Source organism: Lathyrus oleraceus, chromosome 4 (genome assembly GCF_024323335.1).
Source record: "Lathyrus oleraceus cultivar Zhongwan6 chromosome 4, CAAS_Psat_ZW6_1.0, whole genome shotgun sequence".
In the NCBI taxonomy this organism is placed as follows: Eukaryota; Viridiplantae; Streptophyta; class Magnoliopsida; order Fabales; family Fabaceae; genus Lathyrus; species Lathyrus oleraceus.
The window spans coordinates 492,791,891-492,817,789 of NC_066582.1; the positions used below are offsets into that span (position 1 = coordinate 492,791,891).

At 35.8% G+C, this 25,899-nt stretch overlaps 1 protein-coding gene across 4 annotated transcripts in view; it reads left to right on the forward strand.

Moving 5' to 3' along the window:
• The first annotated feature begins 335 nt into the window (after window positions 1-335).
• Window positions 336-25,899, forward strand: part of LOC127076635 (uncharacterized) — a 41,257-nt gene continuing 15,693 nt past the window's right edge. For 2 of the 4 annotated variants that reach the window (XM_051018340.1, XM_051018341.1), the window contains exons 1-14: window positions 336-639; window positions 1,712-1,792; window positions 2,839-2,976; window positions 5,178-5,288; window positions 5,373-5,423; window positions 5,521-5,621; window positions 6,968-7,061; window positions 7,701-7,832; window positions 8,333-8,587; window positions 8,687-8,765; window positions 10,140-10,231; window positions 10,337-10,420; window positions 11,610-11,684; window positions 12,445-12,492. In XM_051018340.1, coding sequence (XP_050874297.1) covers window positions 475-639; window positions 1,712-1,792; window positions 2,839-2,976; window positions 5,178-5,288; window positions 5,373-5,423; window positions 5,521-5,621; window positions 6,968-7,061; window positions 7,701-7,832; window positions 8,333-8,587; window positions 8,687-8,765; window positions 10,140-10,231; window positions 10,337-10,420; window positions 11,610-11,684; window positions 12,445-12,492 — 1,506 coding nt within the window. In that variant the 5' untranslated portion in view covers window positions 336-474. Of the gene's footprint in view, window positions 640-1,711; window positions 1,793-2,838; window positions 2,977-5,177; window positions 5,289-5,372; window positions 5,424-5,520; window positions 5,622-6,967; window positions 7,062-7,700; window positions 7,833-8,332; window positions 8,588-8,679; window positions 8,766-10,139; window positions 10,232-10,336; window positions 10,421-11,609; window positions 11,685-12,444; window positions 12,493-25,899 lie in introns of those variants that run through there. The other 2 variants (XM_051018339.1, XM_051018342.1) reach the window with 2 other exon arrangements.

A 25,899-nucleotide genomic window follows, 5' to 3' on the forward strand; every position in this document is an offset into this window, starting at 1 on the left:
AAGTGTCACACAATTATTACAAACAATAAAATAAAATAAAATAAAATAAAAGCAAACAGAAAAATTACGCAGATGCATCTCCGGTTCCTAGAAATCCAAACGTTAAAAATTTCCAAAGATATATTTTCAGAATTTACTACAACTTTCAACTTTGTCAATAACAATAATGCAGAACACCAACCCTTCCAAAAATAATGCCAAAGTCAGACCTTATAAATCAAATTACTTTTTTCTATCAATTACAATTTACAAAGCTATAAATAATAATGCCAATAATTAAAAATGAACTACATTATGGATTTACCAAACAGTCCTTGGCCGCTTAGGCTAGGCCAGTGTAGTGAGTTTCATTTCTAGTCTTCTACTAGTAGTGTTCCGCAGTGTCGTAATATAAAAGGATGCGAGTGAGTGTGATTCATATTCAGACAGAGAAACTACAGTGAATGTAATTGATCAAACAACGAAAAAGAAAAAATGGAGGTGGAGTTAGAGCCTCGCGCGAAGCCTCTTCAATTCAAGGTCAAAGCCATGTCCAGAGAATCTCCCTCACAGAAGGCTATCAACGTTCTCGACTCCGACCTCCGTTCTCACTGGTCCACCGCCACCAACACCAAGGAGTGGATTCTACTCGAACTCAATGTTCGTTCCTTCTCTCCTTTCTCTCTCATTTGGTTTTTAATGGTTGAAATTTTGCTTAGGTTTTTCTAGTGTTCGTGCTGAATTTCTATTAATCGATCTTGATTTTGTTAAATCAACTTCAATTGAGTTTCTGCAACTGCAATTTTAGGTATTTTGAGAGTGTTGATAGAGTGATGAAGTTGAAACATTATAGTCAAATTTAAATTAGCTGAAAGAGTATTCTCAATGGATTTTATGGAGTTTATCATTTTCACTTTAGTTATATTTATTTTGCAAGTGTTGATAGAGTGATGAAGTTGAGAGCGATGGATTTACTGTGATATTTTTGATATCAAGCTGAAACATCATAGTCAAATTTAAATGAACTGAGAGAGTATTAGCAATGGATTTTATTGAGTTTATCATTTTCACTTTAGTTGTATTTATTTTGCAAGTGCCGGTAGAGTGGTGGAGTTGAGAACAATGAATTTGCTGTCATAAATATGATAATATGATATCGTGCTGAAATATGATAATCAAATTTAAACTGATTGAGAGAGTATTCTCTATGGATTCTAGGGAGTATATCGTTTTCATTTTAGTTATTTTACTAGTGTCGATTGAGTGGTGAAGTTGAGAGCATTCTGAATGGATTTTCTGGAATATGTCATTTTTACTTGAATTATAATTATTTTGCCAGTGTTGATAGAGTGCTGAAGTTGTGAAGGATGAATTTACTTTGACGTTCTATCATGCTGAGTCATGTTTTAATAAACTGAGAAAAACTATAGGATTTTTGCAAGTGTCAACAACATAGTGGGGTGAAGTCGAAAAGTTTATAGTTATGAAGCACGGATACGCCAAACATGACACCGACAGGGTAACACCAGTAATAATTTGAAAAATGAATAATTAGAGGTAACTACATGTGTCGGGGTAGGTGTCAGTTTCCAACACGGACACACCATTTTTTAGAGGTGTCGGTGCTACTAGGTTTATCATACCATGCCGGATTAATATGATTACTTATATAGTACTTATTTATGTCGTTTTGCGAACTTGAATTGTATTTGTGTTGTTTTCTTTGTTGTAGGAGCCTTGCTTGTTGTCGCATATACGGGTTTACAACAAGTCTGTGCTCGAGTGGGAAATTGCAGTGGGTTTGCGGTACAAGGTTAGTGGCTGACAGTTTGTTAAATTAATTACCACTGCCAGTTGATACTATTCTTCTCATTTGTAGTTTATAGATTAATAGAACTTATGTTTTGGGACCATCTTTGGCTTCCCATCAATGCTTTAGCAAGAAGGGGGGGGGGGGGGGGGATTGTCGTATATATAATCAGATGATGCAATGTAAGATGTACCTCACAAAAGTACGGTGCCACACTGTCAGTTTGTAACTCCTAGTACACAAATTCTATTAAATTGACCTTTTTTGCATCACATCTTTTAAAAACAAAAATGGTGGTCTCGACCGGTAACGGTTGATGGAATAAATGATAATGTCTGTAATTAATATTTTTTTGTTTTTGTGTTTTTGTTGAAACTTAGGTATGCTCAATCTGATAAGATCTTAAGAAGTCTGATCATTCTTTTATTTCGGGTTTCTGTATACTTGTGGTATAGGCTCCTGTTGTTTTGCATCACATCTTTTAAAAACAAAAATGGTGGTCTCGGCCGGTAACGGTTGATGGAATAAATGATAATGTCTGTAATTAATATTTTTGTGTTTTTGTTGAAACTTAGGTATGCTCAATCTGATAAGATCTTAAGAAGTCTGATCATTCTTTTATTTCGGGTTTCTGTATACTTGTGGTATAGGCTCCTGTTGTTTTACAGACTCATGATATTGTCAAAAGGACACATGTTTTTTGAATTCTTTCTCGGAGGACAGGTCATTTATAATTATTAAGTTATGCTTATTAAATAAAGATTAGCAAATAATTGATTGTGAAAAAAATTATACTTGATGTGCATGCCATTTTCTTGTCTACACAGTGTTCAGTAATTTCTCTTCAGTTTTTAATAAAGATGCATTATTAATGTGAATATATGCTCCAGCAATTACTTTATATATATATATTTTTTTGCAAATGATGCTATATTGATTATTTTCCTTCCTCTTCTATTAGATATGACTTGTTTATGCTTTTAGTTATGCCTTTTCCAAGCTGGATAATATTGCGGTGCTTGCTTTATTGGTTCTTATTTGCTTTCTAGCCAGAGACCTTTCAAAAAGTTCGCCCACGTTGCGATGCGCCCAGACGTGACATGACCTACCCTACAAATTACACTCCATGTCAATATGTGAGAATATCTTGTTTGCGAGGAAATCCCATTGCTATTTTCTTTGTTCAGGTATAATATTATTTCTTTTCCATATTTTACTCTTCATCATTTGTTATTGTTCTGAAGTTAAATTCTGTAGTAACTGTAATGTTAGATTTTTTGTGTTCATTTGCATTAGGTTATATGTTAAAATAAGATAGTAAGACACTAATGATTTTGAAAGCATCAAGCTTCTTGATCATTTGCATTAGAATTAATTCTACCCACTTCAGAATTAATTTTATCAACCATCATTTTGTTACCCCAAGTCTTTCAATAAATATAGCATTTTTGGATTACCTCCAAGAAATGGTTTCATGTTTCCTTATATTCCATGATTTCTTTCCATTTATAATCAGTATAATAAGTCTATATTAGTTAAATAGGAATTAGCGATTTGTGGATGCAATGCAACACACAATCTCAAACCAAGTAAATATTTATTTCAGTGTGTTTGATCTCAATTCTCTTTCTTTTTCTAGCTATATCTAAACCCCTTTAATTTTAACCGAATGGAATTTCAGTTCTATTTATTTGAGTAATTATTTGTTTGCAATTTTATCATGTTATTAGCCATGTTATTTCGTTGGTCTGTGCTAGTTACAAAGGTGTACGTGGCCTGGAATATTAGTATGACTAGGAGCATTAGATTAATATTTTTGACCAAATAATCATTCAAATGTCAGTTATTCAGAGTAATGTCTTCTCTCTTTTCCCTGATTCCATCTTTTTCCCTATAATTTCATCATCTATCACTCAAGTGTTGGGGGAAAATGGAAATTCCAATAGATTTTGGATCTGTAGTGCTGTAAGGAAGCTTAGTGGGGGACATTGAAAAGAAGAATACAAACAAGATAGAGTTTTTTTTTTTTTTGAATTTGGGGATAGTAGTATTCATTTTTGAAATATTCCTGTTGAAATAATTGATTCTGTAACAATCAATGTTAAAGATATTGATTTCTGTATGGGAATCATATTTCAAGATGAGTTCGAACTTAGAAGGGATTCTTTTAGGATGGTTAAATAGAATCACTTTTGAAGTATAAATATAGGCATGACTTTGAATATTTGGCATGTTTCACACCTAGATTAATCCTGCTCAACAGAATATCTAAAATATTTTCACTTATGTTAAAATCAACTCTACTCATCATATAATTGATTTTGAACACCCAAAATATTATCCAAATGAAATCTAAAAAGGAAACAGTCACAATCGAGGAAAGTATCAAAAAAGGAATATCTCTAAATCTTATCAAAAGATCCTCCCCGAATCTAATGTGGGACTACTTTCCTAACTTCTGTGAATTCAGTTGTGTAAAAGAGCCATTCTTAATAAATGGATTTTCTGAGGCTTGAGTGAGATAGGGTGATGATCAGATTGTAACTCCACAACTCTGGTGTTTACCATTAAAGTATCCAAATGAAGTAGTGTTTTGTAAACACCAAGTTCCCTCGACCAAAACCTACTTTTTCTTGGTCTGGATTGAACTTCCTAGCTTGCTAAGTTGAATTGCCCTCCTTTTCTTGTCCATACATGACCATCGGCAGTTTCTCATTTTCAAGTAAGGAAAGTGTTATCGTGGGTAAATGGCTCTTATCTTTGCCAAGTCCATTTCTTTTTTCCTTTTAGGTGGCATATTGTGTTGCACTTTCTCTGTGGTTCTGTACACATGAGTATCTTCTCTGTGAAATTTCTTTTACTTTTTTACATAAAAATTCAGTTTCATACTTTCATAAAATGATAAAAAGAATATAGTTGGGCTGAAGGAGACTCTATATATGGTAAAGTGCCATCACATTTGAAGCAAATCAATGCAATGCTGCACTTAAATTCCTCTGTTGATTCAAAATTGATGCACACCTAAAATTCCAAGATCATTTTATTGAAAATGCCTCATACTATATCTGCCTCACAACTAGAAACATTGTAGATGATAAAACTTCTCATGAAATACATATTGACAAAATTTTGGACTGTTTGCTACTCTAAAGCACTTGAAATGATTCTTCTGTTGCTCTGATTTTGGACAGCTCACATTGTTTAGTTTATTTGACTTTTGTTTCTCTGTATATGTTTTAGTTATCTATATCTATTTCAAGTATTCTCTATCCTCCATTTTTTAGTTTTCTCTTTCTATTTCTAATACAATTTCTTTTATATAAAAGTGGTGTTCCACATGTTGTCATCTGTCATTTCTAAGGTTGTTTTTACCTGTCTTCTCTTGCAGCTAATAGGAGTTTCTGTGGCTGGTCTTGAAGCTGAATTTCAACCAGTTGTTAATTACTTGCTACCACACATTCTATCTCATAAACAGGATCCTCATGATATGCATCTCCAGGTTAATTACATTTAGCTGTGCTTATAATGTAGTTTATTTCTGTTATTATTTGTTTGGGTTTCCTTTCTGATGTTTTATTTGTAGTTGCTGCAAGACATGACAAGCCGGTTACTAGTATTTCTTCCTCAACTTGAGGTAAACATGGGAACAATTTAGTTTAGTTAATTTATTCATGATGCTATCTTCTTTCCAATTTGTTTTATTCCATTCAGCATTTTATATAAAACTGCAGACAGACCTTGCAAGCTTTCCAGATAATCCTGAATCTAACCTACGATTTCTTGCCATGCTAGTGGGTCCTTTTTATCCCATTCTTCATGTGGCGAATGGAAGGTTTGTTTGCTTTTTATATCCTCTTCATGTCCAATTATTTGTCACCAGTGGGAAGTTTGATTTGGTTTGGATTTGTTTTGTTAATGATAATTCCTGATATTTTAAACTAGAATCGGGGTCATTGTTTAGATGTGGAAATGGTGATACTTGGATAGTTTCTCATAAAAAATGTTTCTAAAGTTCATGTAATATTTATTCATCATTATTCTAAAATTATATTGTCAATAGCGGTCTGGGGCGGCATGATTGTGGTGGGTGGATGCAGACAGTGCATGGCTTCCCCCACATGCGGCAGTGCAAACCAGACTAGAGGTGCAGCTGTTGCGTCCGCCATTGCATCCCTAAAGTGTGTTTAATTTCGCGCTTGGAATTCGGCGACAAGAACAGACCGCAGAAGTTTAGGGGAAACCTCTAAAAGTGGCCTTAGTTGTAATGATTTAATTGATAATTTCGCTTATAGTAGAGCCCAATGGTACCAATTATCCATGCAGTTGACTCTGATTAGCAAGATATTGCTTGGTATAGGTTCTTTGTGGAAAATAACTATGTCTTACATGGTTCTGGAACATAATTGATGTTTTTCAGGAAAGACTAGGTAAAATCACTGTATCTTAACTATAACGCTGTATGGGTTAGTTGATTTACAGAAGAGATAAATAAGGAAGAGATAGATAGCAGAGAAATAGGGAGAGAATTTTTATGGATGGAAAAAATCTCTTAAAAATAGGCGAGACATGGAGTGAAAGAGTAGGCATTTTCCGTTTTTCTCACGTTGCCATTCTCCATACCACACTTCCTTTTTTATTTCCTCTTTCCTGCATCTACGTAATGCATTTGCTTTTGCATTGCACCATGAACTGCATGATACTAGGTGCAATTAGATTGCCATAATGATGAGTATTTAAGAACTGGTAACTAGAGGTGCATAAAGAGAGACATGAAGATAACTAGAGGTAATATATGTTGTAGGCGAAAAATGTGGAAACCTGTTTGAACAGCGTAAGTTATCCGTGACAGTTATCGACTACTTGAATTTAAATTCCAGTCACAAAAAATAAACTTGTCATTTGTTATTTTTAGTTGCTTCTTTCTACTCATTCAAATAAGTGAAGAAAAGTTTTAGACAATATTAATTTTCTATTTATATTCATCAAAACAACTTAGAGTTTATCTTCTATTTCCATTCTCTTTTATTTATTCCTTTCATATTACGTGTTTTTTTTGGCATCCAAACAAACAGAAGCTCCGGAAGTACAAATCCAATTAGTGCGTATGTGTTCGCGCGCGCATTGACCATTTTCCTATTCCTATTTGCTTTAGCACAAACTATTTGTGTATTTTTACAGGACAACTTCAAAGCATCCGGGCAATATCACCGACTCTGAAGTCTACAAAAGTAGTCAACTGTCACCGGCCCTAACTGTTTCCTCTAACTTTGAGGTAAGCTTCTACAACCTTTTATTTCCTCTGATATACCATTATATGTGTCTCCCCATAGCATTTTAACGTTAGTTGTTCACATTGAATACCAAATTGCATTTCCATTATGTATTAATCTTGCTGTTTTAATTTCTTAATCCCATCGATGTTTTTTGTACTTCTGTTCATGTTTATCAAATTGAGGTTCATATCGTAAATTGGGGAAACTATTTTCCATATCGTGAACCAAATCTTATGAATAGTAAGATACATACTAAACAGGTGACCTAGCTAAATTATAATATATACGAACCTTAAAATAATTCAAGATTCAAGTAATGAATCAAGTGACAAAGGAAAAGTGGTTGGCTATACAAAGTTGGCGAAAAGTATTTGACTACCCTCAGTTTAGATAGAGATTCATTAGAATGGATCGATATTCATCATATTGAATCAGGATGCAAGATTTGTTTTCAAGTACAAAATAAGTACACACTAGGGATTCATTGGGATCAGTTTTCTATAAAATCACGATACCACATGTATCATAAGATACTAATAACCATGCTTCTATTTGCTTTCTTATTTTCTGTATGTATTGTTAGGTGTTTGTCTTTCTTGCTGTATAGCTCACCTCCTCCCTTAATTTTTTATACACAGCCAAGGAGATCACGAAGTGCATCATCTTTCAATTTGTCTGCGTATCGTTCCATGGTTTTACGGCCAGATGCAATTTTTATGCTGCTGAGAAAGGCTTACAAAGATTGTGATCTGAGCTCTGTCTGTAGGATGGTATTTATCACTCTTAATTATCTGTATATTTAAACTCAATCTTATTTTAAACTTTATTGGGGAAATGTCTATCTTTGTCTTTGGAGATTTCTTAGTGCATCTTATGTATTACTAGGGCACCACGTGAAAATACAAATATGCCCCTAAAATCTGGCGATGCATCCCAGACGTACCCTAAGTCAATAGAAGTCTGACTTAATGTGAAAAAACTACGAAGATGCATCTCCGGATTCGTGTTTACAAAATATGTTGGTCTGGCTCAGTGGGATGCATGTGGTGTGTTTTGAAATATTTCGGAGATGCATCTCCGGATCAGTTGTAACGTTTTGACTTAAGACAGGTGCGTTCGGAGATGCATCTCCGAAATCTGAGGGGCATTTTGGGTTTTCCATAGGGTGTTTTTCCACCCTATAGGGTGGGATAAGAAATCCCCTTGTCTTTTTGTATCTGAATTATGGGCTTTATCTGTCCTTATGTGTTGTATGTTTCCTTTATTCCAGGCATCTAGAATCATGCAGAAACTCATTGATCCAGAGCAAAATGTGTCATACCCTCAAAATGAACTTACTGACCCTTCGGAGGAGAAATCAAAATTGGAACTTACTAGTCTTTGCACTTTAGTTGATTACTCGAACCTGTTTGGCGAGGAGTTCAGAATGCCAGATGAGCATTGGAATTTCAGCTATCTTAATGTATTGGATATTGGGGCCGTGGAAGAAGGGATCTTACATGTTCTTTATTCTTGTGCAGCTCAGGTTTGTACCAATTAAATGTTATATAATTCCCTTGTGTCAATTTTAATGTCAATGTTTGCAGCCTTTTATGTACATTGTTTAACACTCTGCAGTTTGCAGCCCGTTCTTTGCAGCAAGATGGCTGAGAGAATTTCAGAATTTTGGGCTGCTCTGCCGCTTGTACAAGCTCTGCTGCCAGGTTTGAGTTTTACTACTAAATTGCTCTTGGGTTCAGTAACAGGGTCACAGCATAATGAAGCGACTTTGCGCATCATTATGAAATACAAATATTTTTTGTAATTGCATTGTCCATCCTAATTCCTCAAGAAAATGATAATGTTTGCAAATCACTCATTCTGTTCCAAAATAATTATCGTTTTAACATAAAAAATGTTCCAAAATAATTGTCGATTTACTTTTCCAATGTGGTTGGTATTTTTTCCAACTCTACCCCTAAATTAATATTGTTTTCTCTACTTTCAAGTCATTATCCTCTATACATTTATGCATGCCCTTCTTTCAAGTCATTATATATCTATACATCTATTAAAACGACTAACAACCAATAGTTAATAGATATTATTTTGTAAAACTGCAAAGTTCTTTAGTTTATTATAACTTTTCTTAACATGTATGGAAAAAACATAGGACGGCAGTTATTTTGAAACGGAGGGAGTAAAAAGAAGCATTGATTGCCATGGTTTTAGTGCTGTATGCTTATCATCACACATGGGAATGCCATGTTAGTGTAAGTTGATCTTGGAAAATGGAGGAGAGAAGGCGGAGGGCTTTTCTTTTCATTTTTTTTTGGGAGAGGAAAGGGTGGGTGGCGAGGCTGAGGTGTTGGAGGTCTAGAAATTTTGCACTGCATTTTAAATATTGATGTGAAATTCAAATGGAGCTCTAAGTAGTGAAATGGCAAGTGTGATGCATATTTGTTATCTTCAAAACACCAAGTGAAAAGACAAGGGCTATCCATTAATATTAGGTCAACATCAAGTTTATGTTGTTTGGCATTGTGATATAGAAGATCTTGTTAGTGAAAGTAAGAGATTTGTGTTCATTCTTAATTTAGTTTTTTATATGAAAATTATACTTTCCTAAATCAGTTGTGTGAACATTGAGTTTCATTTGTTTTACATTTCGACGTTGAGAATCACATGTGAGAGTGAGAGATTTTTGCTCATTTGAGTGAAGTGCTCTAAAAATGGAATTATGATTGAGTAGTTGTCAGTTCCACTCATTTCATATCTTATTCAAACAATGTATCATTAATGTCCCTCCGTCCCAAATTATTAGTGACTTAACATTTTGTTTTACATTTCGACGTTGAGAATCACATGTGAGAGTGAGGGATTTTTGCTCATTTGAGTGAAGTGCTCTAAAAATGGAATTATGATTGAGTAGTTCTTAATTTGATTATTTTCCTATAAATTTTTATTTTACATGAAACAACAAGTATCTAGCTAGATCTTCACTTTTCTTATTAGTAAAATTGTATCGCTGCCATTATTTCGTATATCAAAGCCACATTATTTGATGTTTGGTTTTTGCATTGTTGGATTTTTTATAGCTTTACGCCCATTGTTGAGCAATTCTTTTGATGTTGTGGACAACTCGTTTTCTCAGTGGAATCAACCTATTGTACAACAGGCCTTATCTCAGGTTATATTTGAAAAGCTTTCATAGACCCACCTAACTAGATGTTTCTAATGTGTTCCTTTTGGTGTATTAAAACATGATTTTCCTGCTTATGTTTCATGTGTGCAGATTATTGTTACAGCAACATCAGCTACCCATCGCTCCCTTCTTCATGCTTGTGCTGGTTATCTATCTTCGTATTCACCATCTCACGTTAGTCAACCAGCTATTTCTAAACTTTAAATGTGGATGTCAACTTATTTATTTTAATGTTACGTTATGCTTGATTTGTAATCCGCATAAATGTATCGCATCTTATGTCAACTGTATGACTCTATTCTGAGCTTTTGATGCAGTAAATTTTTATTAGAGGTTGGAAATGGTTTCTATAGATAAACAAAGAAAATCGTTACGATGATAGATATAATGCACAATCCTTTAATGCACTTGTTTGCAAAATACCCCAATGGTGTTAATCGCGGATTGCAGAAAATAGTGATTGTTAGAATTCCTCTATGCTACACTGCTATAGCCGCAATCTGACCAAGTCTCGTATTAAGTAGTGTATTGTAGGACAATAGCGATATGTTCAAATTCCACTACGCTATACTACTTCGTACCAATTTATAAGCAAAAAATGAATATTTCACACTTATTAAAAAAGTTTAAATTTTTGTGTCTTTTTTGAAATATGTTTTATGGAAATATATAAAAATAATTTTGATTGATTGTTGTTTATTGAAACTATGAGAGAGAAACCAAATTAAATGCAATTTGCATTTAATTTTGCTTTAGAAAAGATGATTTTTTTTATAATAAAATGGTTAAATGAAATAAATTTGATGTTGTTTCTTATAATTTGTTAGAAGAAAAATGTTTTTTTGCTTATAAATTGGTACGGAGGGAGTAGTGCTATAGCACCGCTATAACTGCTATTTGACAACACTGTCCTTGCCCTCACATAATCACATAGACCATTTGCTGTACACCTCAATGGAACCATTCATCTAATCTTATTCCAAATCAGAACAATGTAAGACTACGAGGCACAGCTTTTGAACAAACATGACAAACACCACATACTAGATGAAAGGACCTTATGTGGCCAGTGAACCTACGCATTGTCTTTATTCTGTGTTTTTGTATGATTTAGATATTCGAAAAGAATATGTATTGAAAAACTCTAAAAGGGTCATGAGATCTATTTGTTTTATCTGAATTAGAAGACCCATAAGTTGAGTAAATGAGACCTGAAAAGTAATATAAATAGAATAATTGATATCAGTGATAATATATATAATGCTGAGGTGACAGTTGCTAAAACCATCACACTGAATTTCATGTTCTGCATAAAATAGTTTATCTTGGGTTTGTAGCTGATATGGCCATAAATTTTGTGTAGGCTAGGGCTGCTTGTGTGCTTATTGATCTATGCTCTGGTGTACTAGCACCATGGATTACTCAAGTGATTGCAAAGGTATGCTAGAGCTTGATTCCGCATATTTTAAGATATTTTATGATGTTTCGGCCCTGATAGTTTTTTCTATTATTACGTTTTTATCAAGATCACCGCCATCATCATCCCCATCATAGTACTTGCATGTTTTATTTGGTGCTTACTCAAAATAAGTTACTCAATGTTCTTATATATATTCTAATGGTTTTTCCTTATGAAATACAATGTTGATTGTGTTCAGCCTCATGGTGAATGTGAGGCATGCTACTATGCTAGTGATCTTTGGACCCATTTTGGTAATTTCTTTAATAGTTTTGTAAGAAGGGTAACTTTAAACGGCGACATGAAATCTAAGATACTACTATATGGTTTTGGTAGATATGTAGGATTGCAATGCTCATTTTGTTAGGATGGCTTCTTTTTGGCTTAGCATCTGGTAATGAATAAGATTGTACATTGGGTTTCTATTTGGGTTTGAAATTGGCTGTCTATTTAAGTGTCATTTGTCAACGTACATGGCTCCATTGGCATGTTGGGTTTCTATTTGGGTTTGAAGCATACATGTTTTGTTTGCTCCATTTGGTATTTTTACTTATTTTATTTTATTTTATTTTATTTTTGAGGATCCCATACTTTGCTCCTTAGGCTATTTATGCTTTTACTAGTTCTTTTATATCAAAATTGACACAGAAAGCAGATTGCCATGAATGAACTTATGTCTAGTCATTAATTATTATTCAAACATTGTCTGCTTTGTCATCTGTGGGCTTAATTTGAATAGGTTGATCTTGCTCTGGAGCTTTTGGAGGATCTTTTTGGTATAATCCAGGTTCTTTTATTTCTCTTGCTCATATTTTGTGTTGGACAAGGGCGAAAAGAGAGAAATGGTAAAATCAATGTGTTTTTTTCATGACAGAATGTGATAGAAATAGAGAATTCAGTTAGAATCAGATCAGAATTTCATATTGCATTCATTGTTCCTAAAATGAGTACATAGTTCTCTTTATATAGAGATAGGAAAGGAGTAACTAAGTGACAATTGACTGACAGCTCAGCAGAGTTAATTACAGATTTAGTAATTAGAAAATTAGATAAATTGTTTGGAACTGAATAGTATATTTCAAGCATGTTAAAATTACAAGCACTAATCTCTTTATAGAAGACTATTCTAATCTAATGAGCCTAACTAATGGACTAAAAGTCCGAATATAAATTACTACTAATAATAGTAAAAATAACTTATTTACAACACTTCCCCTCAAGCTGGTGAATGAATATCTTATCATTTTCAGTTTGGAAATAATTCTTTAAAAGTTATTGTTGTTCAACCCCTTAAAAGAGTGCAAATAAGACCACTATCTAACCTTTCTTTGATGAAGTGTCTGTCAACTTCAATATATTTGGTTCTATCATGCTGTACTGGATTATGGGCTATGCTAATAGCAGATTTATTATCACAATAAAGTCTCATTGATTCATCACTCTATCTTCAAGTCTTCTAATATCATTTTTAGGCAAAGTAGTTCACATATCCCTTGTATCATTGCTCTAAATTCTGCTTCAGCACTAGATCTAGATACAACACTTTATTTTTTGCTCTTCCAAGTCACAAGATTCCCACCCAGAAAAGTACGATGTCCTATAGTTGATCTTCTATCCACAACTGACCCTGCATAATCAGCATCACTATATGCTTCAAGACTCACTTCCATTTCGTTCAAACAAAATTCCTCTACTTGGAGTTCCTTTTAAATATTGCACAATTCGGAGCGCAATTTGTAAATGAACCTCCTTTGGTTGGTGCATGAATTGACTGACTAAACTTACACCGAAGGCAACATCCCGTCTAGTATGTGATAGGTGTATCAGTTTTCCGATTAATCTTTGATACATTCCCTTATCAACTGAAATATTTTCTTATGCGTTCCCCAACTTTACACTTGGATCAATTGGTGTACTTGCAGGCTTGCATGCTGTCTTACCCGTCTCTTGTAGAAGATCAGTAATGTATTTTTGTTGAGGTATGAAGATTCCTTTCTTAGAGTGGGCAACTTCAATTCCCAGAAAGTATTTCAATTTTTCTAAGGTCTTAATCTCAAACTCCTTGGCTATGTGTTTGCCTGACAATTGTTGCTCCTTCTCATCATCTCCTGTTACTATAATGTCATCCACATACACTAATAAAACTGTTACTCCTCCTGTTTCAGAATGTTTGATAAATAGAATATGATCTCCTTGACTTTGTTTAAAACCTAAACATATCATAACTTTGGTGAATCTTTCAAACCATGCTCATGGTGATTGCTTTAGGCCATCTTTTTTAATTTGCACACAATGTTGGTCATAGTAAGTTCACAGTACTAGGGGGTACATCCATATAGATCTCTTCATCAAGCTCTCCATGAAGGAAGACATTTTTCACATCATATTGATGTAAATTCCAATTGTAATTAGCTGCTAAAGATAATATTACCCTTATGATATTCATTTTAGCAACTGCAACAAATGTTTATGAGTAATCTACTTCATAAGTTTGGGTGAATCCTTTGGTAACCAATCTTGCCTTGTACCTCTCAATAGATCCACCAGCCTTATATTTTACACTGTATACCCATCTGCACCCTACAAGTTTCTTTCCATTTGGTTGAGAAACCAATTCCCAAGCATTGTTTTTATTCAGTGCCTCCATCTCCTAGTCCATGGCCTGTTTCCATTTCCCGTCAGACAATGCCTCAGATTAAGAGTTAGGTATTGTTGTAGTGTTTAGACTTGTGAGGAATGTTTTATGGGTGGGTGAAAAATGTTCAAAACTTAGGTAGTTGGATATAGGGTAAAATGACTTTTTAGTATATTTTATGGTATCTTTTCTAAGGGCAATTGGAAGATATAAATCTTTGTAGTGTGGTGGTAGTACTGAGTTGGATTTTGTTTCTTGTTCACGAGAAAATTCAAAAGTTGAATCACTACTGCTTAAAGGGTCAGGAGAAGTTATCTCATGTAATGTCGGATTGGATTCTTGAATATGAGTGGATTCAGGAATGCTCTTCTTTCTTATATATACTAAACTCTTTCCAAATCTTATATCAATTTCAACATTTCCATTTTTTCCAGAATCAAGTTCAATTTCAACTTCGGTTCGAAAGCAAGGTCAGGAAGTAGAGAAGACTCATCTTCCTTACTTATATTCTCCCCCTGAAGATGAGTTTGAAGAAAGTATCTTTCTGTTATGGAAGGTGACATCTTGAGAGACTAAGTATTTATGAGATGGTGGATGATAACATTTGTAACCCTTTTGGGTAGAAGCGTATCCTATAAAGACACATTTTAATGCTTTAGGATCAAGTTTCCCTCTACCATCACTATGAATATGGACAAATGACGTACACCCAAATATTCTAGGGGTCAGATTACTTGAAGTAGACACATCAGGATAGAATGAGGATAAAGCTTCTGTAGGAGTTTTGGAGGCAATGACAGTAAAGGGTAAATGATTAATGAGATACAATGCAGTTAAGAAAGCCTCGCCCCAATATTTCTTAGGGACTTTATTTTGGAATATCATAGCACGTGTTTGGTCTAACAAGTGCCCATTCTTTCTCTCAGCAATCCCATTTTGTTGAGGGGTTTTAACAGAAGAAGATTCATGAATAGTACCTTCTTTTTGACAGAAAGGATTAAGACCGTGGTTAAAGTAATCTTTGGCATTATAGGACCTAATTCTTTTAATACTCACACCAAATTGATTTTTAACCATATAGAAGAAGTGAAGAAACACAAAACAAACTTCAGATTTTTGTTTTAACAAGTTGACCCTAGTATATTTGAAACATTCGATGGACCCCAAACATCGGTAAGAATTAAGTAAAACGGAAAAATACTCATTTTATTATGGACTGGAAAAGAGACATGCTTGTGATTAGCAAGTTGACACACCTCACAACAAAGACTCTCCACATCTAAACTTTTAAATAATGAAGAAAATAATTGTTTCATGACTCTTAAGTGATGGATGACCAAGGCAACAATGATACACAAGGACCTTCCCTCTGTTGATTTTACTCCCTCTGTCCCAAATTATAAGTCACGTTAAAAAAATGTTCCAAATTATAAGTCACTTTACAATTCTAATGCAACATTAATGACATTTTTTCCCCAATTACCCTCTATTATTTATTACTATTTTTCCTTCTAATTCTTTAAATTTCTCTTTCATCTCTAATAAATGAGGTTAATACTGTAAAGTCATGCACAATTTCTCTTTTTCGTACAACATTGATTATGTTTCTTAATTCGCGTGAAATGTCCAAAACATCTTATAATTTGGGACAAAGGGAGTAATTGATTATGAATAAAAGGGTTTGGTGTTGCTGAATAGATTTGGAGGAATATTTTGATTATCCAAGTAATAAAGGCCATTTCATTCTCTAGCATTTTCAATTGTCCTCCTTGAATTATTGTCTGGAAAACACAAGCATTGTTATAAAAAACAACATTACATGATAGGTCGGTTGTGAGTTTTTGTATGGAAATTAAGCTAGTAGACAATTTGGGAATATGAAGAACATTTCGAAGGATTATAGATGGGCTTATTTGGATATCTCCTTGTCCACTACAGTTATAAGGGTACCATCTGCAGTGAATATTGGGCTAAGAGCAACATACAAGGGAGAGAAACACCACATATTCACCCAAAACCTTAAGGTGATAGGTGAGTGGGTTCTCCCACTTATAAATGCTCAAGTCTCCACATTTTTAACTAAATGTGGGACTCTAACTCACACTTGACTTATTATTTTTAACATTTTTTTTTAAAAGTGAACAATATCGGGCGATGAACAATGCTGTGGATGAACAATGTCGGCGCAATGAACAATACCGCAGATGAACAGTACCCTGCGGTGAAAACAGTTTTCCCGGTGATGAACAATGCCACAACTAAACAATATTCCTGAAGTGAACAATGTTTCTGAACCTATACCCTCAAATAAGGCGGCTAGGGTTTTGAAAAAGAACCTCAATTAAGACGGCTAGGATTTTGAAAAAGAAATTGCAATTAAGGGTGCTAGGGTTTTTTTATGCGAAAGCGAAACCCTCTCGAACGAGAGCTCTGATACCATGTTTGGAACTGAATAATATATTTCAAGTATGTTAAAATTACAAACATTAATCTCTTTATGTAGAAATATCTTGTATATTTCCTTATATTTTATGAGAATTACATATGCTGTATTTATAGACTGCATAAGGCAGAATTTGAAAGAAAAATCTGACCTAAGAATCAGGGGAATTAATTTCCCATGAATGCTAATTCTAATTACAGAAAAGAAAAGAACAGGAAATAATAGCTAATTAATTACATTAATCCTAATCCTAAATGAGCTGTACAAACAGAATCATTTGATTCTGTATTGATTATTCCATACTCCCCCTCAATCTGGGTGGTAGATGTCTATCATACCCAGATTGGATCTGATATTCTCGTATATGTTCCTTGGAAGGGCTTTTGTTAGAATGTCTGCAGTTTGCTGGCATGATGGAATATGATTAACACTTATAATTTCATGATCAATTTTCTCCTTGGTGAAGTGTCGGTCTATCTCCACATGCTTTGTTCTATCATGCTGTACCGGGTTCTTAGCAATGCTAATAGCAGCCTTGTTATCACATAATATCTTCATGGGGTGATTGGTAGGAATTTTGATCTCATCTAGCATTCGCTTAAGCCAAATTCCTTCACAAATACCTTGTGACATAGTTCTGAATTCTGCTTCTGCGCTACTCCTAGCCACAACAGATTGTTTCTTGCTTCTCCAAGTTACCATATTACCCCATACAAATGTGCAGTAGCCTGTAGTTGATTTCCTGTTAGATAAACATCCTGCCCAATCAGAATCGGTGTAGACTTCAATGCCTCTGTTTGAGTTCTTTTGAAAATAAAGTCCTCGGCCTGGCGTATCTTTCAGGTACTGGAGAATTCTGTTCACATTTCTCATGTCAGTTTCAGTTGGATTTGACATATAACGACTAGCCATGCTTACAGCAAAACCAATGTCTGATCTGGTGTGAGTTAGATAGATTAGTTTTCCAACTAGACTTTGATATCTATCTTTATTAGCTGGTACATTCTCATCACTCCTTTTTACTTGTTCTATGGGAGTATTGACAGCTTTGCATCCAAGCATACCTGTTTCTTGAAGTAGATCCAGAGTGTACTTCCTTTGAGAAACTGAAATACCATTCTTTGTTCGTGCAATTTCCATCCCTAGAAAATACTTGAGTTGTCCCAAGTCTTTGACTTCAAATTCTTTTGCTAGAAGTTTCTTTAACTGGTTGACTTGTTCATCATCGTCTCCCGTAATTACGATATCATCAACATAGACAATAAACAAAGCTATCTTCCCATCCAAAGAGTGCTTGACAAACATGGTATGGTCTGTTTGACATTGAACAAAACCATCTTGCTTGACAACTTTTGTTAGTCTATCAAACCATGCCCTTGGTGATTGTTTGAGGCCATATAGAGATTTGCGAAGTCGACACACCATGTTGGCGGTTCCAGGTGATTCAAGTCCCGGAGGAATTTGCATATATACCTCTTCTTCTAACTCTCCATTTAGAAATGCATTCTTTATGTCTAGTTGGTGTAGGGGCCAATCTAGATTTGCTGCCAAAGATAGTAGAACCCGGACAGAATTGAGCTTCGCATTAGGTGCAAAAGTCTCCTCATAATCCACCCCATATGATTGTGTGAACCCCTTTGCAACCAACCGAGCTTTGTACCTGTTTATACTCCCATCAGCATTGTGTTTAATTGAAAATATCCACTTGCATCCTACTGCTTTCTTCCCTTCTGGTATAGCAGTGATCTCCCATGTGCCATTTCTTACAAGTGCTTGAACTTCTTCTGTTACAGCTGCTGCCCATTCAGGTTTCTGCAATGCTTCTTGAATATTATTTGGAATTTCTATGTTGTCAACAGCTGCTACAAAGGACCTGTAACTTTGTGATAGTTTTCCATAGGAGATATATTTTTCAATAGGGTGTTTAGTGCAAGTTCTAACCCCTTTTCTCATAGCAATAGGAATATCAATATCTATTGTATCAACATGTTCAGAGTTAGGAAGAATATTACCTGTGGGAACTTCATTTTCTAGAGTCTGGTTTGACTCATGGCCTTGCATTGGAGCTTTGCTTGACTCTACCTCCTTCCTTTTTATAACAAAAACCCTTCCACTTGCCTGTTTTTGGATCATAATCCTGTTGAGATGTGGTTGAAACTATAATTGGTTCTGTTTCCGTCACAACTTTTGTTGTCCTTTCACTCGGCTGAATGTTTGAGGTCTGGTCTGGTAATTTTCCAGCTGGTTTAGGCATAGGTTCGGCTGATTGAGTGTTGCCGGTTTGGTTTGGTAAGATTTTGTCATGTTCGGTTAGTTCAAGAGGCAAAAGTTGGTATTCTGAATTTTCTATATGCTCCCCCTGAATACCAATTTTGGTGTAATAGGGTTGATTTTCAAAGAAGGTTACATCCATAGTGTGGTAAATTTTTTTGGTATGGCGAGAGTAACACCTATATCCCTTTTGGTGAGGAGAGTAGCCAAGAAAAATGCATTTGATGGATTTTGGGTCTAATTTGCTTCGGTGAGGGTTGAGGTTATGGACAAAAGTTGAGCATCTAAATATTTTTAATGGAATAGAGGAAAAGATTTTGCTGGTTGGGAATAGGTTTTGAAGTGTGGAGAGTGGGGTCTTAAAGTTAAGGATACGGGAGGGTGTTCGATTTATAAGGTGAGTTGCTGAAAGGACAGCTTCTCCCCAAAAGTGTTGTGGGACATTTGTGGCTAACATGATTGATCTAGTCACTTCCAAAAGGTGTCTATTCTTCCTTTCCGCAACTCCATTTTGTTGGGGAGTGTCCACACACGAGCTTTGGTGAACAATTCCAACCTTTTGAAGATAGGAATTTAGAGCAAGATTGTAATACTCACGACCATTGTCAGTTCTAAGTATCTGAATATTGCTTTGGAATTGTGTTTGTACCATCTTATGATAAATTTCAAATATTCTCCCTACTTCTGATTTTTCCTTCATTAGAAACACCCAGGTAACACGTGTGTGATCATCAATAAAGGTGACAAACCATCTCGAGCCTGTAATGTTGTGGACTCGTGATGGTCCCCATACATCACTATGAATTAATGAAAAAGGTTTTGAGGGTTTATAAGATTGGGGTGAGTAATGGTTTCGAGTATGTTTAGACAATTGGCAAATTTCACACTGAAAATGTTCCTTGTTTTTATTGAATAAAGAGGGAAACATTTTTTCCAAGTATATGACATTTGGGTGGCCTAATCTATAGTGCCACATCATTACAGGATTATTATCACTTGAAACTGCAGCTGCAACATGACAATTATTCTTGAGTTTTTCTTCTGGTTTTTCCACTTGAAGGAGGTAGAGTCCAGCACACTCTTCAGCATTGCTAATCGTCTTCCCCGACTCCAAAGTCTGAAATTCACACAAGTTAGAGAAGAATTTAGTAACACATTTCAAATCTCTTGTAATCTTGCTAATAGACAGCAAGTTACAATCCAGTTTAGGCACATACAAAACAGAGTCAAGTGTAATATTTGGTGAAATGATAATTGATCCTTTACCCATGACCTTAGAATGTGTACCATCAGCTATTCGAACATTATAGTTATAGGGACATGGAGAATAACTACTAAACAAAGTAAAATCTCCAGTCATGTGATCTGAAGCCCCTGAGTCAACAATCCATGATTTTATTTTTTTCTTACTAGTGTTTAGAGCATGTAAGTAATTACCTCTTTGAGCCACTACAGTAGTACCACCTTTTTCTGCAGTTAACATGGTTTGGTGAAGGAGTTTTTGAAGAGCCTCCATTTGTTCTTTGCTAAAAAGAGATGAGTTAGAGTATACCTCAGCTTCTTGATTGTTAAATGCCGTGTTACCTCTTCCCTCCTTGCCTTTGAAAAATTTGGTCTCGGAAGGTTTTCCATGTATGATCCAACATGTTTCCTTTGTGTGGCCTGGTCTCTTGCAGTGTTCACACCAGGGGCGGATTTTCTTTTGTGGTGGCCGAGGCTGATTCCCTCTTGCTGCCATTGCAGAGCTCTCGCTGTACGGAACTGAACTAGGTGTTCCCAACATGATTTTCTTCCTGCTTTCTTCCCTTCTCACTTCTGAAAAGGCTTCTCGAATTTTGAGAAGTGGTTTGGTTCCAAGGATCCTTCCACGAACTTCATCTAGGTCCTTGTTTAGCCCCAATAGGAACTTGTAAATCCTATCTTTTTCCACCAGCTCCTTATATTTCTTTTGATCTTCTGTACAACACCATGTAACCTCTTCATATATGTCGAGTTGCTGCCAATGTTTGTTAAGTATATTAAAATACTCAGTAACAGAAGATTTTCCCTGTCGAAGGTCATGAAGAATGCTTTTAATCTCAAATATGACAGATGTATTGTCAACATTTGAGTATGTTTCCTTCACTGCATCCCATATCTCTTTTGCAGTGTCATAGAACATGAAATTTTCACCAATTTGGTTTGTCATGGTATTGAGCAGCCATGACATTACTTGGCTGTTCTCAAGTTTCCATTTCTGAAAGTTTTTGTCTCCTTTTTCCGGACATTTAGAATCCCCCGTTGTGTAGCCTTCCCTTCCTTTTCCTTCGAGGAAGATCTTGACTGACCTTACCCATTGGGTATAGTTTTGACCATTTAATTTATGGCCTGTGATGAGGTGAGTGAGCCCTTCGTGTGAACTGGTCGGAAATGATCCAGTCTCCACTTTGAGCGATTCATCAGATTTGGGATCCTCCATAGTTTGGCGGCGCTAGGTTAGGGATGGTTCAGATCGTGCTCTGATACCATGTAGAAATATCTTGTATATTTCCTTATATTTTATGAGAATTACATATGCTGTATTTATAGACTGCATAAGGCAGAATTTGAAAGAAAAATCTGACCTAAGAATCAGGGGAATTAATTCCCCATGAATGCTAATTCTAATTACAGAAAAGAAAAGAACAGGAAATAATAGCTAATTAATTATATTAATCCTAATCCTAAATGAGCTGTACAAACAGAATCATTTGATTCTGTATTGATTATTCCATACTTTATATAAGACTATTCTAATCTAATGGACCTAACTAATGGACCAAAAGCCCGAGTATAAATTACTACTACTAATAGTAAAAATTACTTATTTACAATACAAACTAAGTATTTTCTAACTATCTCTAACATTCCCCCTTAGAAATGGAGGGTGCGTGAAGCAAGTTATGTTTGTCAAACACCCTAAGCTTGTCTCGCAGAGGCAAAAACTTCACAACAGACAGAGGTTTGGTGAGAGCATCAACCCATTGGTCCTGGGCAAGCACATGAGCTACAACCAAGCTCTTGTTTAACACCTTTTCTCTTGCAAAGAATATATCCAACTCCATGTGTTTGGTTCTGTTGTGAACGATGGGATTGTGAGCAAGTGTAACTGTGCTAAGATTGTCACACAAAATCTTAGGGATTTGAAACTTGCAGTGGAGTTCATGGAGAAGAGATTGAACCCAAAGCATTTCTGCAGTAAGGTTAGCTAGGCTTCTATATTCAGCTTCTGCGCTGGATCTGGCCACTAATGGCTGCTTCTTTATCCACCAACAGATAAGATTTGGGCCTAGAAACACACAAGCACCTGATGTTGACCTTCTGTCATCAGAATCTGATGCCCAGTCAGCATCGCAGAATCCTAGAAGAGATAAAGGTTGATGAAGAGGAGCAGCTTGAATGAGTAGACCATAGTGCAAGTACCATTGAGATACCTGAGAATTCTTTTTACTGCTTTTCAATGTTCCTCCAAAGGATTAGATAAAAGCTGGCACACTTTGTTAACAGAAAAGGAGGTTTCAGGTCTTGTTAATGTAGCATACTGCAATGCACCAACAACCGAGCGAAACTGGGTGGGATCAAGGGCTGCATCAAACCCAACTCTGCAAAGTTTGCTGCTAGAGACCATTGGTGTGGGCATCCCTTTGGCAGAAGACATGTTATCTTTGGTCAGCAAGTCACGCACATTCTTGACTTGGGAGAGGAGCAAAGAGCCATTGGGTAAGTGAGTAACTTCAATCCCCAAGAAATAGTCTAAAGTTGCCTAACTGTTTAAGAGTAAATTTGTCATTGAGATTTTTGATTAAAGTATTAATAAATGATATAGAATTCCCAGTTATGATTATATCATCAACATAAACCAAGATTATAATGGAAAGACTGATAGTGTGAAGCAGAAATAGACTAGGATCACACTTGCTGGCTTGAAAGCCACACTGCAGCAAGGACTCTTTGAGTCTGTCAAACCAGGCCCTGGGAACCTGCTTAAGACCATATAAAGCTTTGTTCAACCTGCAAACAAGAGCCTTATCTGAAACCTCAAAGGCAGGAGGTTGGTGCATGTAAACTTCTTTCTCAAGGATGCCATTGAGGAAGGCATTGTTGACATCAATCTGTTGAATAAGCCACCTATTTGTGATTGCAAGCGTCAAGACTGTTCTGCCAGTGACCGACTTTACAATAGGGGAAAATGTCTCAGTAAAATCACTGTCAGCCGGATGATGAAACCCCTTGGCAACACGCCAGGCCTTGTACTTGTTGATGGAACCATCAGGGTTTTCCTTGACTCTAAAATCCCACTTGCAACCAATGGATTTTTAGTAGCAGATGGAGACACCAATATCCAAGTCTGATTCTTCAAAAGGGCCTGATACTCATCTTTCATAGCCTGATACTCATCTTTCATAGCCTGAAACCAATGAGGAGCAGCCAAGGCTTGACTTAGTCTGATTCTTCAAAAGTGCCTGATACTCATCTTTCATAGCCTGAAGCCAATGAGGAGCAGCCAATGCTTGACTTACAGAGGTAGGTACCATGTGGGTGAGTAGAAGGGTAGGATTGAGTCTAGGTTGAAAGATACCATTTTTGGCCCTAGTTTGCATAGAGTAGATATTGAGGGGATTAATGGTAGGCTCAGAGATATAAGTAGGAGTATGTAAGGGATTGTTAGAGGAGGGAGCTTCAGGTGAGGAAGAAGGTGAGATAGAGATATAAGTAGGAGTATGTAAGGGATTGTTAGAGGATGGAGTTTCAGGTGAGGAAGAAGGTGTGATACTGCTGGCTTCAGCTATATCAGAGAAGGCAAAAACATGGGAGAGAGATGATATAGGTGAGGTGGGCAAGGACGTGTCATGTGAAGCAGAATTGTTAGAGGGAGAAGGAAGATGAGGGATATGGCTAGAGCTAGACATGGGGGCAGCAGTTTGACTGGTAGCATTTGGAGAGGTAGAAGGCAGGGCTGGTATGATGAAGAGGAAGAGGTGAGGAAGATACTGCTGGCGTGAACCAGGTATTGGAAGTAGGAGGGCTAGACTGAGGTGAGGCAGAGTTGGGAAATAACTCTGAATAAGGAAACCTGGATTCATGAAACAGGATATCTTTGGAGATGTAGACGTGTCCATCAGAAGCAATACACTTGTACCCTTTATGAGTAGTGGAATAGCCTAAGAAAGTGCACTCTTGTGATCTAAATGCAAGTTTATGAGCATTGTAGGGTCGAAGAAAGGGAAAACACGCACAGCCAAACACTCTAAGGCAAGTATAGTCAGGATTTTTGTGCATAAGAATAGAACAGGGAGATTGATTTTGTAGGGCAAGGCTAGGAAGCCTATTGATGAGATAGGCTGCAGTAACAAAGGCATGATCCCAGAATTTTAGAGGGAGTTTGGACTGAGCAAGTAAGGCTAACCCATTTTTCACTATGTCATGATGTTTACGTTCAACTATTCCATTTTGATGGTGGGTATGAGGACAAGTAAATCTATGGAAGATGCCTAACTCAGTGAGGTATTTAGTGAAAGGCCTAAACTCACCTCCTCCATCACTTTGAACACCTTTAATTTTGCAATTAAATTGAAGTTCAACCATGGATTTAAAGTGAATAAACTGAGTGAGAATATCAGACTTCAGCCTAAGGGGAAAAACCCAGACAAACCTAGAGTAGGCATCAACACAGGTAAAAAAACAGGTATAACCACTAGAGGATTGAATAGGGGTTGAACCCCATAGATCACACACAAGTTCAAAAGGTTGATGATATACAGTTGGTGGAAAGAGAAGTTGGAAGTCTGTGGGATTTACCTAAGCAACAAGCAGAACATAGCTCATTAGATGGTTTGTGAGGCATAGGAATTTTGCAGAGTTTAAAAACTTAAGCAAGAGCAGAATGATGAGGGTGACCTAATCGTGTGTGCCACAACTCAGACTTGTTAGTAGATACAGTAGCAGTTGCATTGTAACACTGATGAGTTAGGAAAAGTAACCGGAGAAGTATGTGCAACAATAGAAACAGGACAAATTGAAACATTATTTATTATTGTGATTATCATTACATATAGAAATGCAGTTGCATTTAGCAACTAAGTTTGAATCACAATTGAAACCAGAACTGGAATTACAAGGTACAATACTATTGGCAAATTTGTAAAGGCCATCAGTTCCAACCAAGGTAGTCAAAATCGAGATCCTATGTGGGATCGAAGAGAGGTCACAAGATCGTAATTCGGAGTATCGTAACACGGATCGTAAGATCCTACCAATTTCACAAACTCACATATTACATATATATTCATATAAAAAACATAATTTAGTAAAAAAAATCAAATCCAAGCATAAAATTAATAATATAAATTAAAATTAAAATGCATATAAAAAAATTCAAGTGTTAGGAAAAAAAATAAAAAGAGTGACAAGGGGTGTTAGGTGTATTTGAACTTAAATTCAAGTGTTAGGAATAAAAATAAAAAGAGTGACAAGGGGTGTTAGGTATATTTGAACTTCAAAAACTTTAATGTATGAGAAATAAATATGGAATACAAAGAATCAAATTGTATTGAATAACGTAGGTGGCTCATAGAATTAATTGGTTTAGTAGATATATTGGGAAGTTAAAAAAATTACGTCGGCCAAAAAAAACCTACTTCAAATGTTTTAGAACTGCAACGACAGGAACGCCGATCCCACCGATCCAACCGTTTTTGCACTACGATCCCACCGTTCCCACCTAAATACGATTTTTTGCCTTCACAGGATCGCCCAAGCCCATCAAGATCGCAAAATCGTATGATACTACGAGTAGGATCGTGATTTTGACTACCATGGTTCCAACA